The sequence below is a fragment of the Colius striatus genome, chromosome 6 (assembly GCF_028858725.1).
Source record: "Colius striatus isolate bColStr4 chromosome 6, bColStr4.1.hap1, whole genome shotgun sequence".
Taxonomy (NCBI): domain Eukaryota; kingdom Metazoa; phylum Chordata; class Aves; order Coliiformes; family Coliidae; genus Colius; species Colius striatus.
The window spans coordinates 19,431,816-19,449,343 of NC_084764.1; the positions used below are offsets into that span (position 1 = coordinate 19,431,816).

General features: G+C 41.0%; 2 protein-coding genes across 8 annotated transcripts in view; one reads left to right on the forward strand and one right to left on the reverse strand.

The window, feature by feature from the left end:
- Positions 1–156: 156 nt before the first annotated feature.
- On the reverse strand, positions 157–14,471 carry PPP2R3C (protein phosphatase 2 regulatory subunit B''gamma). Of its 3 annotated transcripts, none has more exons than XM_061998716.1 (13): positions 14,154–14,471; positions 13,276–13,403; positions 12,098–12,202; positions 11,424–11,536; positions 10,516–10,613; positions 7,703–7,773; positions 6,873–7,005; positions 5,796–5,851; positions 5,647–5,722; positions 4,944–5,080; positions 3,614–3,751; positions 1,220–1,279; positions 157–591 (listed from the first exon to the last, which is right to left on the reverse strand). In XM_061998716.1, the coding sequence occupies exons 1-13, from the start codon at positions 14,200–14,202 to the stop codon at positions 403–405; spliced, it is 1,353 nt and encodes a 450-aa protein (XP_061854700.1). In that variant the 5' UTR covers positions 14,203–14,471; the 3' UTR covers positions 157–402. The 3 variants fall into 3 exon arrangements, 2 of the variants coding, with proteins under 2 accessions (XP_061854700.1, XP_061854699.1); XR_009818967.1 differs by lacking the exon at positions 157–591 and adding an exon at positions 1,722–1,902 and having other exon boundaries at positions 14,154–14,447; XM_061998715.1 differs by lacking the exon at positions 13,276–13,403 and having other exon boundaries at positions 14,154–14,443.
- The window catches only part of PRORP (protein only RNase P catalytic subunit), a 46,672-nt gene continuing 43,493 nt past the window's right edge, over positions 14,350–17,528 (forward strand). For 2 of the 5 annotated variants that reach the window (XM_061998709.1, XM_061998714.1), the window contains exons 1-2: positions 14,373–14,486; positions 15,020–16,410. In XM_061998709.1, the coding sequence (XP_061854693.1) occupies positions 15,416–16,410 (995 nt within the window). In that variant the 5' untranslated portion in view covers positions 14,373–14,486; positions 15,020–15,415. The other 3 variants (XM_061998710.1, XM_061998713.1, XM_061998712.1) reach the window with 3 other exon arrangements.

Genomic DNA, 17,528 nt, shown 5'->3' on the forward strand with positions numbered 1-17,528 from the left:
CTGTAGGCAGAAGCCATACAGATTGCAGCAGGAACTTGGGATGGCTGAGTGCATCCAGGCCAGTGCTGAAGGTATGAAGAACTACATCCTTCCCTTCAGGGCAAACTGACATTTAGCGTCAGGTACTCGAAGAAGAATAAGGCTTGGTACACAGGAAAAAGTCCAAAAATATTTATTAAAAAAAGAAGATACTTTTAACCTCTTTAACAGCATTTGCTTTTTTGGTTTCAGAAATGACTTCTGCGATTCATGTACGTACCACATTTTATATTACGTGGAGGGAGAAGGGGAGGGAAGTAAAATGGAAGAGGCATTGATTCAGACAATGAATGTTTCCAGCTTCCACCAGTCAGTGCATCAGATTGAGGGATCTCTATGGGTACAGTCTGCTCCTGTTCGAAGTCACGTATCATCAACATCAGCAGTGCTGTCATTATCACTTGCCACAAGGACCTCTCTGTTCTCATATGTCCAGAACCCATTCAGATCAATTAGAATGCTGGTAACAGTGTCTCCTTGACTGCTATTGATTAAGTCTTGAAGGGAGATTTTGTAAGGGTCCTTAGGCTTCACCATATCAAATATTTCATCCTATGAAAGAAGAGTCAAAATTGGGGAAAAAAGCCCCATACATTAACAAGCAGAATAAGGGTTACTTTATATCACACAGAGAATGACCCTTGGGTAACTAGTACCACTCACACCAATTTAAAAAATAAATCAGCTGTCAAGTTCCAAACCATTAAAGATACAAAGCACAGTAACTGGCTATAGATAGGAACAGTGCATTCAGCTCCCACATCTCAAGTAAGAATTTGGTTTTCTGAGTCGTCCTTGGCCTCAAAGTGGCAACATGAAACTCAGTTCACTTGTATGGAGTCCTGTAGCAGCTTTTGTACTTTCTTTTAAGTACGAAAACTGCCAAATGTAAAGTGGGCAGTAATAAAGAGATCCTGAACCATACACCAAACATACCAAGCATCTCCAAGCGTAAGGCACACCGACATGCGTTTAACGGGTGTTTTGGCTCTTAGTAAGAACTACTAGAAGAGTTGGGTATCACATTTGTTACAGAGTAATTGCTGAATAGAAGGACATTTTCAAACCTATGGGCTGGACAAGTCAGATCCCCTCTATAAAACAATGTAGAAACCACAGTATGAAATGATGAACTGCTTATTCAAGTACTTCACGTAGCACTCTATTCAGCAAAACTAACCTTGACGTCCTGAAAAGAAACTGGTTCTTGGCCATGGATTTTCATTTGTTCCTGAATAGCCTGGAAAAAAAGAAAGAAACTTAGGAATTAGTGCAGCATGATACTGATCTGCATTCAACTTTTCTGATGCTTCTGCATCTTAAAGCTGTTTTGCCCTGTAACAGCATCTATGGTACAGCTTTGCAGTCAGTTCTCTTCCCCCAGGAGAGGCATGGGTGAGGTAAGGCATAATCAACACCACACGTCTCTGGGTTCACAGTTCCTGGTCAATGTGGTAAGAATCCAACTTTCACCGTGCCCAGTGTCTGAATGCTCTGCAAATGGGATATGCAGACACTTGAATGTTATCACTCAGCACTGAAAGCTGAAGACCAGACAGTTTACTTTTCTGACAAGAGTGTGAAATACAGAGTAGGGAAAGGGATAAGCAAAAAGACCAACCAGCAGACAGACAAAGCATACTCATACTGTCAATTACTTTGAAAATGGAACCTGTACTCACGTTTGGTCAAATAATAATGCAAGGGAGATGATGTAGTTGTCTATCAGAGCATTTGTCGATGGAAGGATTCTCCTGCTTCATGTTGTAAGTGGACATTTCTTGTTTTGAACAAAATGGTATTCTCTACTATTAGTTCTTTTAATGTGGTACTATTTAATCAGCTCCATTACCAAATCTCTACCTGCAAATAACAGCTATGAACAAAACTGTTTGACTTGGCAGCACAAGCCATACAGCCTTGTCAGGAGAGCTGTATCACCCACACCCACACCAGCAGAAAAGCAATTATTCAGAGTCAAAAGGAACTGTTCTGATTTCAAGGAAAACTTAGAAAGTTCCATTTGCAAAAGTGTTAAGGGGGGGACACATTTTGGAGCATGATCAAGCACCTGCTGTAGTTGAGGAATCTTTTCAATAACTAAACCAAAGAGTAAGTACGTAACTGCAGACATGCACAAAAATAGCCACGCCACAGTAGCTTATGCTGAATTACCTTGTTAAATTGTTTTCATATTAGAATCACTTATACACTATGAAAACACTAGAATTCCTGTTTTTTTAAAATATAAATATGTGAATTAACACCGTTTATTGAAGTCAGAGATGGTTGATACAGCCCCTGGCCTCCCTGAATCCTACTGCTATGTGAACAGAAGAGGAGAAAGTGGTGGGAATGGTGAGCTGTAAAAGTAGGCAGAGAAAATGTGTGGTGGTGCGTAGTTTCTCTGGGATCCTAAATACTGCTCAGTATTGTTTGTTTAAAAAAAGGCCTTTCCTTTTTAGAAAATACTTTCCAGATAAGAAGTCTTATTATTTACAAAATCATATGATTGTAGTCACTATCATAGTCCACATTTGACTACAGTCTTAACTACGATACAGAAACAATGTGGATGTGAGACTATATCCTGAGGATGCCTGGATGCCTTAGTTAGAGCTGAATGAAATCTGTACCCTGCTCCTCACACTCTGAGCATACCGCCAAGGCCACCGATTTGGTTTCTTTTTATGGTCATAACACAAAGAGCCTCATAAAGAAAATCCAAGTGCTTGTCCCTCTGTCTCAACAGGTATCACTGAAGGGCTCTTGTACATGAAAACAGCATCACACTGGTAACTCAGTCTTAAGTATCCACAGCAAAAATGCTACTTCACTGCATAACACTCCCCTTCCCAAAATATCCTGGGTATCTACCAAGGGCAAAAAACCAAAACCAGACAAAACAACAAAATATCCACCCCAACACTTCCCAAGTCCAAACCACTACAAGCCAGAAGCAAAAGAAAAAAACAAACCCTGACAAACGCCAATTTTGAGGAAGATGTTTACATGCCTTAAGCTAATTTATACTCTGAATAAAAAAAAAATTAAGCTTATTTTAAACTTATTCTGGGACCAACAGTTAAAACCCCAGAGCAGGACAAATGCAAGCAGCTTTTCGCCACCAATACACTGAATGAAAAATCCCACAGCTACACAGGCCCAATGCTGCATTTCATTATTTTCATTTCTTTTACTGCATTTTAGGATTACAGTGGAAATTAAAACCACGGGCAAGAGCCAATCAGAATCATCACAAGAGATTTTCATTAATAATCATTAAACAATTTTAGGAGAAGTTCTAAAAAAAAGGCGATAGAAATCATTTTTCCTAAACAAAACCAAACAGTTAATTTCAACTGCAGATAAAATGTCAAAAACACCTTTTGAATTCTTTCCAAGTTTTGGAATATTATTTTTTTTTAATATTTTAAATCTTCTTAGAAGTAGTTACTGGCCTCCCCATGGGCACTGGTAATTTAAAGTGACTCCCTGCAGATGTGAATGCAGAAGCACACAGGCTATAACACTATAAACACAGAAAATGGCCTACCTGTATAAAGAGACTTACCCTAAAGAAATAATTAAGGGAAAAGACATTCAGGTATCCTTTGTTCTCTATATCAAGCAATTTGAAAATATATTGCAGAGCTGCAGGCTCCTTTCTGTTTTCTAATGCAAGCACAAAGTCCAGGTAGGTTTTATAGTCCTAAAAGTAGATACAATCATGTTTATTACAGTCTTCTTTCTAAATTGATTTTGCAAGCAGGAACTTTATAATTGGCAGCTATTTCATTGTAGGGGATCAGTGTTTTTTCTGAAAAAGACAACATGAAATAGAAAATGGCTGCTGCCACCAACATGAACAAAAAAGTTAGTTTTTAAGGACTGACGACGATAGGAAATCCTGCTGTTTCAGAAGTCAAGCAGAAATTCAAATTCAGCATACAATACACGCTTCAAAACAGTGTTTAATACATCTTTTTTTAGACTGCTGAACATACCCAACTAGTGAAGAAAAGTCATATAAAAAGTTTTCGTCATCACAAATGAAATGTTCAGCGGCGATGAGCCTGCTGCTACCAAACAGTGAACTATATGGCCTGCTACAGTGTATAATCCTCAGATCGGAGTAAGCAGTTGGCAAATCACATGGCAGAAGTATCAGCAGACATCACAAATATGTATCACACTTCTCTTTCACTAGGACTGATTCCTGGTTTCCCAATCAAGATTTAGTTGTGACAACTCTAGTTGTGATCACTATTAAGAGTTGAGTTGTCTGGATGCAGACAACAAGAGCAGCAATACACTAAGTAAAGCTTTCAACATAAATATAGAGATAAGTTTTTGTTTTAACTAATTTAGTTAAGATTTCTCATTTTTCACAGCTATGGAAAGCTTACAACAAAACCCACTTCCTCACATTGTCTTCGTGAAAAGTGGACAGGTTAGCTAGCTGGCACTAGTGTCACGCATGTCCCTTCTCTTTGCTTCTCTTTTGAGAAGTACATGTAACCAAACAGCATTGCTACATTTACACTTTTTTTTCAATGTGCACTTTATGTGGCTGAATCTACAAGAAGCTTTAACCCAGGGGTGGCTGGACTTTGTATCACCTCTGCTTTTCAAAACAAGCAACTTGTCTTCAAGCCACGCTGCAATCACCCTGCCCTAGGTGGTCCTGCTTTGGCAGGGGGGTTGGACTAGATGATGTCTCGAGGTCCCTTCCAATCCCTAAGATTCTGTGACCTGTTGCACAGTCATTTGTGTGCACATGATAAAGAAAAGTTATTCTACCTCAAGCTACTCTGTAATTTAAAGACACTGGTTGTGGGACCTTTCCTGTCTCAATAACCCAAAGCTTTTATTTTGTCAATGGAGTGGAAATACATGATTACCATTTCACCATCGTAAGTTAAGCACTCCTGAAAGACACGGTCCAAAAATATGTTGGTCAGAGTCCCTGTTCCATAGCGGGACAGCTCTTCTTTGCTGAGCATGCCATTGTGATCTTTATCAAGGTTTAAGTACTGGCCTAGGGAGGAGACAGAGGGTAAAATGTAACATTCCTTCATCAGCAAAGAACTATTTCAACACAGAAAGAAAATTCAGCACTTCCTAAACATCTATTTAATTTTCACCATAAAGTTAATGCAGTTGGGTGGGAATGTGCTAGATGAGTATCATATTCATAGAGCATCCTCAATGAGCATAGAACATAGGAAGGTGGGATATCATAAGAAGGTGCAAATAGTTCTACTTTAAGGTAATGGCTCAAAAGTAAAGCCTGTCTATACAGAGAAAGCAGCAGAAGACTAAGTTCATATTATTTATAAATAAACTGATGTAAGCATGAAAAAAAAAGAGCTACATGTGATGAAAAAGCATGAACAGAACACTCAGAATATTACATAAGAATCCTGTACTAAAATTGTAAAGTCAGGAAGATACACAAAAAGGACGGTTGCAGGAGTTGAAAAGACAAGTTATCAGGAGGATTTAAAGTGACACAACAGGAGGAAAAATAATGCTAAGAATGTGACTAAGTCATACTAGGCAGAGAGGGGACAAAAAAAAGAGATTACATATCAAAGAACTTACCATAAACTCTTAATGCTGAAGGAGCAGAAAACCAATTTGTTTCCTGACTTTCTTTAGAAAGTTCTTCATCCCTTAACTAAGCAAAACACAAAGTTAGAATTTGGAAAGAGCACATTAAAATGCAATAGTGTGTGCTAAGAGATCTTTACCTCCAGTAAGTCATCCAGGAAGCTGCAAGCTAAAATATCCTGTATCTTTATTTTCCCTGCAGCAAGAAAAGAAAAACACATTTTAACAGTCACCCAGACAACATATCCATTTGCCTGTTCTCATTTAGGTGCTTAAGAAAGAAGTATTCTGAGCAGAAGAAAAAGGCTTTTTAAAAAAACAAAACAAACTCATCTTCTAGTGTCAAGGATAAGGCTGTAATGTAAGAGATAAAATAAATAAGCTTTTAAAATGACTGAACTAAACTAGCCTGGTATTGGCAGAAGAGGAGTTAAAAGATAGAAAAGTAGATTAAAAATATGTTCAACATAGACTTCAAATGTAAAATAAAAAATGCAACAAAAACATGCTTAAAATATTTTTTTGGAATAAGTCTCTTAAGAGATGTAATATTTTTGCATCTTCAGAAACTACAGACATGACACAAAGCTAAGGGAACAGAATGCATTTCTGCTAGTGAAGCTGTGACTGGTGTGCAAAATAACGGCATTATAACTTCACACCTCCCCCCAAGGAGTTCGTAATTACCTCTGCCAGAGGCTACTGCCCACACAACTCAAATGTCTTTGAGCAGCACAGCTAGATCTTGAAAACACATGCAGCTGTGACTTAAATCAAGGGCACAGGAAAAAGCAAACTGTCGTATGAGGGAGCTACATCTGTCATACGGATTAGCAGCTGTAACTGCAAAGCATGTCACAATAATAATTCTTGAGCATATCTGCGGCTCTGTCTCTGTTCTGCCAAGCAGTTCTTTCATTAGTTACTGTGTTTTCTTTTCCCCTCTAAACACTTACAAAATTAGCCACTGCTAATGAGGCATTATGATAAAACATTATCTTGTCCATTTCTATAACTCTATACTACCACACTTGATGGGGATGTCATTAAAATATATTATCTGTAGAAGTAATAAGAGTAATCTTCGAATACAAGACTGCTGAATGAAAGCCTACAAGGCAATGACACATTTCTTTGAAAACACAGGTAGCTTTAGTGGAAACATTTTAAAAGTGAAAGTCACCCACATATTCAGAATTCTGGAACCATGGACCGACCTGTTCTGAGAGGATCCAGAAAGAAGAAGAACTTTCTAACTGCTGTGCAGACATAGAAGGAGTAAAAAGATTTTTCTAAACCATCCAGTTGTGGCAAAGTAGGGATGAGTTCTAAGATATAGTTTTCTAAATCCTGCAGAATTAAGAAAGAGGGGAAGACAAGTTTTAAACCCTGGCATTGTTGCATGTTAGCTGTATTCCACTCTGGCCTTCGAGTACACTTTGTTAACAACACAAAATGCAGGAAAAAGTGTGAAAGCAGGCAAATAAGCTGTTGTCACCATGCAAGCAATCCCAGGTCACATACATACATATGTGATGCCTTGGCTGAAATGGTCCACAAATAAAGCAGAATGTTAACAAAGTAGACGATATTTACATATCACTATAAATGCATTCAACTGTACATTTTTCAAATACAAATGCACAACTCTTAACTGGATTATCCTATTTCTGAGTATCCTTCAACAAGCTTTTTTTTAAGTAGAGTGGTAACTAAAACCTTACTTAGAATTTAACTCCCATTAGAACAGGAGGACAATTAATTGTGATTTCTACCATATCCTACTAAATCTAGTAATGTGCTAATGACATGAAACCTTTCCATCTACGATCTCTTTTGCAGAGAATTATCCATGTGTTCAAAAGGCTAGCAGCACAATCACCCAATTTCTAGAATGCAGACTGCTATTTATCCAAACAAGTGTGTCCACTCCAAATCTAGATTATGATGCAAGCTTTTATGATGTAAGACTAGAACAAAATAGGAGCCTTTCTGATGCTGTCACTTGAGTAAAGACAGACATTAAGTTAATCAAGAATTTACTTACCGATTCTCTGAGGTAGCCCTGTCCTGCTACATCATACAAACTGAGACCTATTCTTGTCTGATGAAGCCACACTGTAAAACAGAAAACAGAATTACAATGCAAGAAACCTAGCAGGGTTTTGAGGCCCCAGCAAAATGTCAAGTTACTCTAAATGCCAGAAGGCACTGGTGCATCTGAAGTGTGCCCCTCCATTTTCCATTTTTCTGAGACTTCAGCAAATCCATGAAACACTGTTTCAGTCTCTGGGTTGGTAAGAGACATTGGCAATATATGATAGGTTGTGGCCAAGATTGCCTTATAAATAACTAGATGTGAGAAGCAGCTAAGCTGACACCACATTTTATCTGCTACATGGAATCATACGGATTTGTCGTCTCTCACCAAACTAGAGATACAGGTAGCAGCACATTTTCACTGCATTAAAAACAGCTGTGTCATGTGGCGTACAGATTGCTACAGTCCCTCGTGCAGCACAAGACATGGCAGCTATGGCCAAGACTCCTGACCTCACTTCTGGGTCACCACAGGAGCATTAGAATAGCATCAGCATCTACTTTTTTTGCAATGAGAAGGGACATTAACCAGGCAATATATATGACAATGCGCATGAGACCACTCTTAAAACACATTAAGAGAAATGGGGTATAGATTAGGCATAAAAGATATTATTTACAGCCTCTATGTTAAATTTCAGTTCTATTTTATGAAGAATCAGTTTAAAAGTTCCTCTTACAAAGTCTGAGTGCTGCTTCATACCAACACTCATCTCAAGGTGTTTGCCAAGACAGACCAAGTGTCACTCAGAGGTGACAAGAGGTTGTACACTGAGGCTGTTTCTTTGTTAGCTGAAGTTTAAAACAGTGCATCCTACATCCCACAGTGATCCAAGACACTTTTACCAGGCTTGACTTGTTTGGACAAAGCAAACAGGCTTGATCACCTCTCCTGCTGAAGGGAGGGCATTACTGGAAGCAGGTGGTGCTTTGGGAAACTCTTCATCATTATTCAGTTATTAATGTAATCATTAATGATGAAGTTCTCTTAGCCTTTCCTAAAAGCACTGTGTACATTATTAATGAAGAGGAAGGCTCACAGACTGCAGGAAATCCTTCAGATGGAGGCAAGGAGGAGAAAGACAAAATGCTACATGTTTGGCATGAGTATGTGAATACTTGCAGCTATTCCCAAAACTTTAATAAATATATAAAAGAAAAACCTCTAAATCTCAATACTGAGTTCAGCTGGTTAGAGAATACCATCACACACCTGAGGCATAGCAGCTCAAGATGTTTAAAGCTCAGGGTGACCACAGCCTCTTCCCCACTGCAGCACCGTTCTGGAGGCTGACCACTCCACTGCATGAGCTTCATCAAAACAAGGTCAAATACTGGACTGTGCTGCCCCAGTTTGGATCAGCTCAAGCAGCTGTGGAGTAACTCCCTTCAACATGTTGCTTTCCCATCCTTTCTTTTGGTGGACACGTAGCAGAAGGAAATCACTAATTCCAATTTCAACTATTAACTCAAAGTTCCTATAGGAATTTAAGTCTTTTCTTCCTTTAATACTTGGCCTGGTCTTTAGCTCTCACAAGGAATACTGTACGACAGACAACAAATATGATCTCAGCACAGACAAGCTATTGAGAAAACTTTATTAGGCAACTCCAATGGCATAAGGCAGCAAAACCAAGGATACTTATCCAATTGACCCAAGAGGGCTGGCAAACAAATGCTGTGATGGGACCTTATGTTGGCCAGAGCCTAAAAATTAAATCTGATTGTGATGGGACATGCCAAAAGGTTTCCTCTCTCTACATTTTTGGTTAGTTGATTTGACTGGATTTTTGTTGTTTGCTTTTTTTTTTCCTTTACTAAAAATATATCAACATAAATACACAAGACTTAAAACTTCTGGGTGAAACAAACTAAACAAAGACCTCTGAATGAATCTCTGTTCCGTCCTTCTGGGCAGGCCTTTGAAACACAGAATTTTCATAGACTTCTCCACAAGTGTCCTATCTCGCAGCATTTGGGTTTGCTGTTTGTTGCAAATGGGCCCGTTACTCCTTCACTTGGACTCTGCATGCCTACCCACCAGGGTTCCTGCTCAACACATCTCTCATCCCTTGCACTGCAAGATTTTTAAGTTAAACAAGCTGAGCTGCTCTGGGGAAAGATGTCATTCTCTCCTTCTCAAGGCTCTACGAGACCTAAGAACACAGGAGCAAGAGAACAAAAGAATGAGGCAACCCTCCTTGCTGCTAGCCAGCCTCATCTTTTTAAGTGAGTTCTAAGTAAAAAAAAAAAAAAAAGAACATTTTTCAGCCCAAGTGGTTATCTGTAACAAGAAGTAGCTGATATTAGGGTAAAGCTATAGTGACAAGCACAAGAACTTATTGACATGTTTGATAGGCACAGTTAGAAAACATAGATAACACCACTCTGTAGAAGGGAGAACAGCAACAAAGCTATCTGTCAGAGAGTCCAGTTGCAGTGGTTAGCATCACACTTGCCACCCTACGTCACTGTTTTGCTCTTCACCGCACTGTCTGAATAAAGGAAATGGAAATGATGATATACGGAACAGATGAAGGATATCCCTGTCTGACAGGAGAGGCAGACTTCAGAGGTGGAGTGAACTCTTGTCTCCTATAGGGTAACTGCAAAAAAATATCCCAAGCCCCCAGAAAACAGCACTGGGAACCAAGGGCGAGATCTCACTGCTGTTGAAGTGACAACAAGTAACTAATGAAGCTTAAAACAGTCTTGAAAATAAAACAACGTTTCATTACCACAAAAGCAGCACCAACTAACCTTTTCGCATGACATAATTGAAAAACTGCATGATAGATATCCTCCCATAAGGATCATTATGGAGTAATTTAGCAAAGATCTTAGCTGTGAAGAACTGCCTGTAAAACACAAACACAAAGCTATTTCTGTGCATCTGATGACACTGAACTGACAGCATCCAAAACTTAGAGACACTTCAAAACATTGTTTTAACAATACAGCCTGTGCTCTGTGTATTCAAAGATGTTAATTTGCCACACTACAACCATCAAGGGGGATCCCACCAGGTAACAATCGTAAATTCAATAAAAAACAGATGCCTTCACTGCTCATGAGACTCTTTGGTAATGTGGGAGTTTTGAGAGGTTTTGTTAAATTTAATTTCTCTTTAGTACCCTGATATTTGGTGGCTTCCAATCGTCTGCAATGACAGGCACATAAATGGACCTGACAGTACTAACAACTAATCTGCTTCTGCTCAAAACTCAATCAGAAAGCTGTGCACACAACAGTCTTGAACAGGAGCACAAAGGAGAAAGACTGACTGTAAGCTGCAGATAGATCACCTGGTATGACACTTGCCACCAGGAGGTATTAGGGAGGGTTGGGCATTGTCTCTGGTGATATGGTTTCCTCTTGAAATATAAAATTCACTGGCCACAAATATAATAAAAATGTTGATGTGAATTTCTTCTTCAAAAGGATGCAGTCAGTACTCCTCTTGCAGGAATCTCTATCAAAAGTTGCCTTGGAGATGTAGGGCACTACACATTTGCAAGAATGCAGAGCAACCAGTTCTACCACCAAGAACTATGTGGACATGATTTATACCTCCCCATTAAACTATTTCCATCTATTTTAGCAACAGAAAGTTATAGGACCTCTTAGATTCACCCAAAATAAGCATATACAAGAGAAGAAAGCCTTACTTGCATTTAGGTCCAGCTTTTTCACCAACTTTCAAGAAGTTCTCATAGTTAATCATTGCTTCTTCCCCGGTCATTGGTGATGTCTGATGTTTGTCCAGTAGAAACCACAGATTCTTAAAAGGCATTTATATTTGGTTAAAAAGATAACTCTCTAGAGATGTCAGTGTGCTTATGACAGAGCATCTAAGAAATGCAGAAAAAAGGTGGTGTTGCTGCAAGGCTCACTCCGTTAATCAGCACACATTGTCACCTCAGCCACAAAAGCAAGCAAGAGACATTTTTGCTGCCCTGATATTAAACACACCCACTCTCTCTCTCACTAGGATCTCTAGGGTCACATCCCTTTTGTCTTTGCATAGCAGTAAAATCAACCATCCTTGGAGTCTCTCTCAGTGATATGTAAACAGAATTTACTTCTTCTGAGCCTACTAGGGAAATTGTTGGAATGTGCTGGAAAACTTAGAAGCCATTGATTTAGACCTAACATAGATGACAACAAGGAAGCTTTACACTGATAGCCTACAGAGCACTTCAGCTAGTATTTCACAATCAGGCAATGTGCCAAAATATAGAGCACCATGCCACGAGACTGTGGACAGACAGGAGATAAAACTCTGCAGAAAGAGCAAGTCTGTCAGAAGTGGTTAGGAGACAAACAGAAAACATTTTCTTACCTGCAACTCTTCATTATCCAACAATTCCCTACTTTTTCTTTGCAGAAAAACTGCTCTGGATTCTTCCCTTAATTTCTGAAGCAAGACTTCATCTTCAGCTGGCAGCTAGAAACATTGTGGTGTTTAAGTTTTCTATACAATGATACTATTAAAAAACTACATACCTAACAAGTACTCTTGGGTAGTCCTGACACATTGATGAAGTTCTTTTCTCAACAGACAGCAATGACCTATATAGCAGAATGCTGCATAGTACCAGCTGATTCTATTATTGATATTACTTTTATACTGTCTCAAACTATTGAAATACTGAAATATCTATTTAAGCATCTTTAACATGAGGCACAAAGGCCTCATACCTGATAATCCATGCAGTAAGGACTTTGCCACAGTTGCAAAATAGGAGGGCTCATGCATGAAAGACATTTACTCCTGTTCCCCAGGAGAGAGCAGAACTTTCTATTTTGTGGTAGGCCTCACTCTCCAAAGTTTAAATGTCTAAGAGACTTGTCATGCTTAGCATGACAGTTCTGCTGATCTCTAAACGCAAAACTTCAAAGTGCTACCAGAGCTTGGATGGTTGCCTATGCATCCAGCAACTGAAATGCAGATACTTGAGAACTTAATTGGCAGAAACTCATGATCCTATGAAATATGGGACCACGCAGGATTACATAGCAGCTGAATGGTCAGGTTGACATGTGCCAGCAGTATCAAGATGTTAAATTTGTCCCTCATCCCAATCTGATTCCTCTCACACGTAAATTGCCAGACCAAGCACTTCTGCTGGATGACGCCTTCAACAGCTCTCTCTCCTGAGTATGCAAGACCAATAACCCCTGATTTTCATGACACAGCATCCCACTGTGTCTAAATAGAAACAAGAAAATACAGATTTGTAACACTGATATGTCAAAATTTAGTTAAAACAGAAGCTTCTCTGAAAGAGTATCTTTAGTAACAGCTAAGCTTACTGCCTGACTAGGAAACTCTTTCACAGCCTTTGGCAAGATGCTTAGTAATTATTTAAAACTGCTGAAATCCACAATTCTACAAAACAGAACAAATGCAGTTAGCAATCCACATCATTCAGATTTCCGTTCACTCAAGCTTCTGAAGGCAAAGTACCCCTTTGAATAAGCACAACTTTCTTTTACTAACACAGAAGAGCCTCTTACCCTATAATAAAATCTTGGTATGTTTGTATATGACATGTTAACACTTTTTCTTCCTCCTTTCCATTCCATGTAGTATTTTGTGAACAAATCCATTTCTTCCTCTTTTAGCTCTTGCTCACTCTTTTTAGCTGGATTAACACAGGAAAGAATTGTTGTCTTGTGCTCCAGACAGTTTTAATGTAACAAAGAACTTGAAAAAATTAGTGGTGAGGTTTACATGGCTCTACCATTTACCAACACGGATATTATGTGGAAATGAATGAAGCATAAGCCTATTACGTAAAATATAGAACAGATAGATAAAACGTGTTGCATATATGCTCTATTTGAGTACTTACAGAGAACCTCTTTCAGTAACTGCACACACTTGATGCTCTGTAGGGTATGCATTGTAACAGATATGCGGTTTTGACTGACACAGCAGCAGCCGTGTTTAAGATCATGCTTACTGCGAGTAGCAGCATAAAAAAACTTGTCACTCGGTAACGTCAGGGATATCACCACAGGCCTAGGGGAGCTCTCCTTATGCTCGGTTACGCTCTCTTTATGCTCCCAGCTAAAGCCGTCCCAGGGCCGTGTACCACTGACACACGGCCTCTACAGCACCGAGGCTCAGGCGGCCCCTCAGCCCAGACCACTCCTCCTGCCGCCTACCCTAACACAAGGGTGGTTGTTTGCCCGCAAAACGCTTCCAAGGCCTGTCTGGCCCCTGCGGTCGCCTGCGCTCGGGAAACTAAAGCGACAGCGGTAGAGCCGCGCCGCGCCGCCAGGCCTGACCCCGCACCCCCCATGTCACCACGGCTCCGCCGGCCGCGCCCGCCCAGGGAGGCCACCTTCCCTGCCCACCCTGCTGCCGGGCCCGGCCCCGCGGCACTCACGGGCGCGGTGGGCGGCCAAGCGGCCCCTCAGGCTCCGCTTCCAGTCCATGCCCCGCACGCGCTGTGTCCCCTCCCTCCGCCCGCAGCGCAGGACCCTGCGGCCGCTGTGCCCGCAGCCGACATGGCGGAACGGCCCGCCCCGCCGCGGCGCGCGGCACCACGTGTGGCCCAGCTCCGGGAGGCGCCATTGGCTCCAAGGCCAGGCGCGGGGCCGCCGGCGCTTCCGGGCGGACGGGAGGCGAGCGCCAGCAGCCGCGGGGTCGCCACTGCGGTAAGCGTCTCCGTGCCGGCGGCTCGCAGCGCCGGGACTGCGCTTCGTTACCCTCTGGCGCGGTAAAGTGAAGAGGGGAAGAAAAGGGGGGGGGGGGGGGGGGGAGAGAGAGAGAGAGAGAGAGAGAGAGAAGGGCTTTCCTAGCAGGCGCCGGGCCGGGCCGGGCCGCTGTGCACGCTGGGAGTTGTAGTGTAGGGGCCGCGGGCGGGCCGCGCCGGACCGAGCACACGGGCGACAGGGGCCTCTCGGGAGCTGCACCAGCTTCCTGCGCGGCTGGCGGGGACGCTCCCCGTATTGACGTTCATAGCCATAGGTGGGATTTCGTTTTTAACTGCTGCCGGCGGTGTTGCTCTGCGTCTGTGGCAGTGGCGTTACCCAGAATTTGTGATTGGGGAAATCGATTAAAGGCACTTGTCGCAGGCTGAAAGGTATGAGGGAACCAACATAGGAATCCCGTCCTGGCACTGCCCTAGGCATCAGGATTGGGATTCGTGGCCTGAAGTGGTCGAGGTACTTTGTGTTCAGTAGCATGAAAGTGTGGATACGACAGGAAAGCACGGAGCAGGTTGTGATGTTGTGTTATTTTTATTTTTAGGAAATCTTCTGTCTCGGCTTGGATGAAGTCAGGAAGAAAAAACCCTGCCCTGTTTGCCTGGCTGCATCAGAGTTACCCGTCTGTGTGCAGCACACTCAGTACTTTCCAGTAACAGCAAACAGAAATTATATGCTGTAAACCAGCAGGACTTCTTTTCTCTGAAGAGAGGTGTCCTCATTTTGGATGAATAGTCTCACAGTCTAAGAGATTGATTTATATGAAAAAATATTTTACCACTTTGTGTTTTGATAAGAGGCAGAAAGTGCTCATAGAACAAGCATTTTGAAACTAAAGCTTAGACAGCTTACAGCCCTTGGGCTTTTATAATAAACATCCCCATGCAAACTGTATTTTGCATTTAATAACTTTGTCAGATACAGTGAGCTAATACTTGTGATGGCGCTCTTTTCTCCGATTAGTCAACAAGTTTTTCACGCTTTGCTGTGGAAATATCGTATATTTCGTCCTGTTTCAAGATGGCAACAACTGTTAACTGTCACTTTTAGCATCCCCCATAGGGAAAAGGTTAGCTATTTCACTTTTATGACATATTCCAGCACTGCATTACCAGTGGATCACAAAGGACCTGATGTCCTTCCTACCAAGAAGAGGTCTGAAATTGATTATGAAGAAGTATGGGATGAAGAGATTAAAGAAGTATCTGAAGGGAAATTCCGCTTTTCTTCCTCTGTTGGAGCTTCAAAGAAGCAGTTAATAAGTCAAGTACCGTTAAGGCACAAGTTTACCAATATACAGCCTCCAGAAAAGCCTTTGCGGGCTGAAGAATGGAACAGACTGAAGGAAGGCTTTCGAACACCTGAAGTATTTGAAGAAGCAATGTTTAACAGTATGATCAGGTGCAACAGCCCCATTGATGTAGCTAAGTCCTTGCTGACGCATGTGGCAAAGAGTAATGGTGACGTTGCATATACTTTGTTGGTCAAATATCTGGCATTGTGTGTGCAGCAGGGGCAGACTTCAGAAATTCTTGATGTGTATGATATAATGAAAGTAAGATTTAGGATTTTAGAAAGTGGGGCTTACAACCTTCTTATCAAGGGGCTGAGTAATTCAGATCGATGGAGAACGGCCTTGACTCTTTTGGAAGAAATAAAAGAGATTATGGTTCCTTCACGGACAAACTATGAATCCTGTATCAAAGCACTCAGCCGTCACCAAGAGATGGACCACGCATTTAAACTTTACCATGAAATGTTGGCTAGGGATTTAGTCCCAACCTTGGATGTCCTGCAGGTCTTTTTTGACTTCAACAGGGGTATGAAAGATGCTGAGTTACAAAAAGAGCTGTTTGATATCCTCTTATATTTGAGAGACAACCAAATATACCCTCACAAAACATTTATGCAGAGTATAAAGCTGTGGTTTGAAAGGTAAATAATGTTTTGATAACAAGCTCCAGTTCACGAGTGTGAGATTCAGATTATTCCACAGATCAAGTCTAATGAGATTTTTTGGGTTTTAACTGTTGGCTTTGATTAATGTGAGCTACACAGCCATTCTACAAGTTCGTCTTCCTGCTTGGAAAATACATCTGTGAGAATGCACTACCATCATTTGCAAGATTTATACTGGTGTCCCCTAGCTATTTTCTTTTCTGAGAAAGAGCAGACACAGTAGACTTCAGTTGAGGTGAACTGGTTTAGTGGGTGAAAATCTGTTGTGAGGTTCAAATTTCCCAGTGAATAGAGTGGAAGGGGAGTTACCTGTAGGTGTGTGTTGAATGCACAGGAAACTCAGTGTAATAAAGAGTCCTTGGCAAGGAAACTGCAGGGACAAGGAGTACGTTGAAGAGCTATTGCCTGTATCTAGTGGCAGGCTGAAGCCATAAAAGCTCCCATTGATGTCTTTAATACTGTATTTGACTGTTATAACAATTCATGAAAGATTGTGGTAGACTAATATTTTAAGATTAATGTTGAGTGTTTCCCTAAAGGAAGTAGTGTTATGAAATACGAAAAAGAAACTAAATCCATAGCAGAGGGATGCAGCTAGGTGAGCAGTTATCCCTTCTGGCTTTTTATCCATGAATGTGTTAAAAATGCTCCAATTACTAGTGCTGAACTTGCATATGTGAGTTGGTGAAAATAAATACACAGTTTACATTGAGGTCCCTAAAGGAGATAGAATCTGGTAACTTGTAGCACTGTTAGTCTTGCAAACCCCATACAGATTGGGAGGTAACTTTTGCTGAGGAAGTAAACCAATGTTACAGTAAACACAGCAGTGAGCTCTGTGACTGTAACTGAATAGGTGTTAATTTTAAAAAGTGATTTGTTTTTTTTTCTGAAGAGCAGACCAGCACATTTGGGTTTAGTGAGTAAACCCAAATCCTATTCATAGATACGAGTGTTCAGCAAAGAACCTCGGTATTTTCTGTCTTTGTAATAAAACTGAAGAACCACTGTGCATCAGCATGAGAAATGGGGAAGAAGGGCAGAAGCAGGATGATTACTCCAGAGCCTGTTGTATGTATGATTGTGCAGCCTGA

What these genes read in the sequence shown, in the direction of transcription:
- PPP2R3C (XM_061998716.1), bottom strand. Translation starts at nt 14,202, where the DNA reads ATGGACTGGAAGCGGAGCCTGAGGGGCCGCTTGGCCGCCCACCGCGCC. An exon ending in CAATTATGTCATGCGAAAAG is followed by an intron (nt 7,774 to 10,515) that starts GTTAGTTGGTGC and finishes TCTGTTTTACAG; the next exon opens with TGTGGCTTCATCAGACAAGA. An exon ending in CCCTTAATTATTTCTTTAGG is followed by an intron (nt 1,280 to 3,613) that starts GTAAGTCTCTTT and finishes CTTTTTTTCCAG; the next exon opens with GCTATTCAGGAACAAATGAA.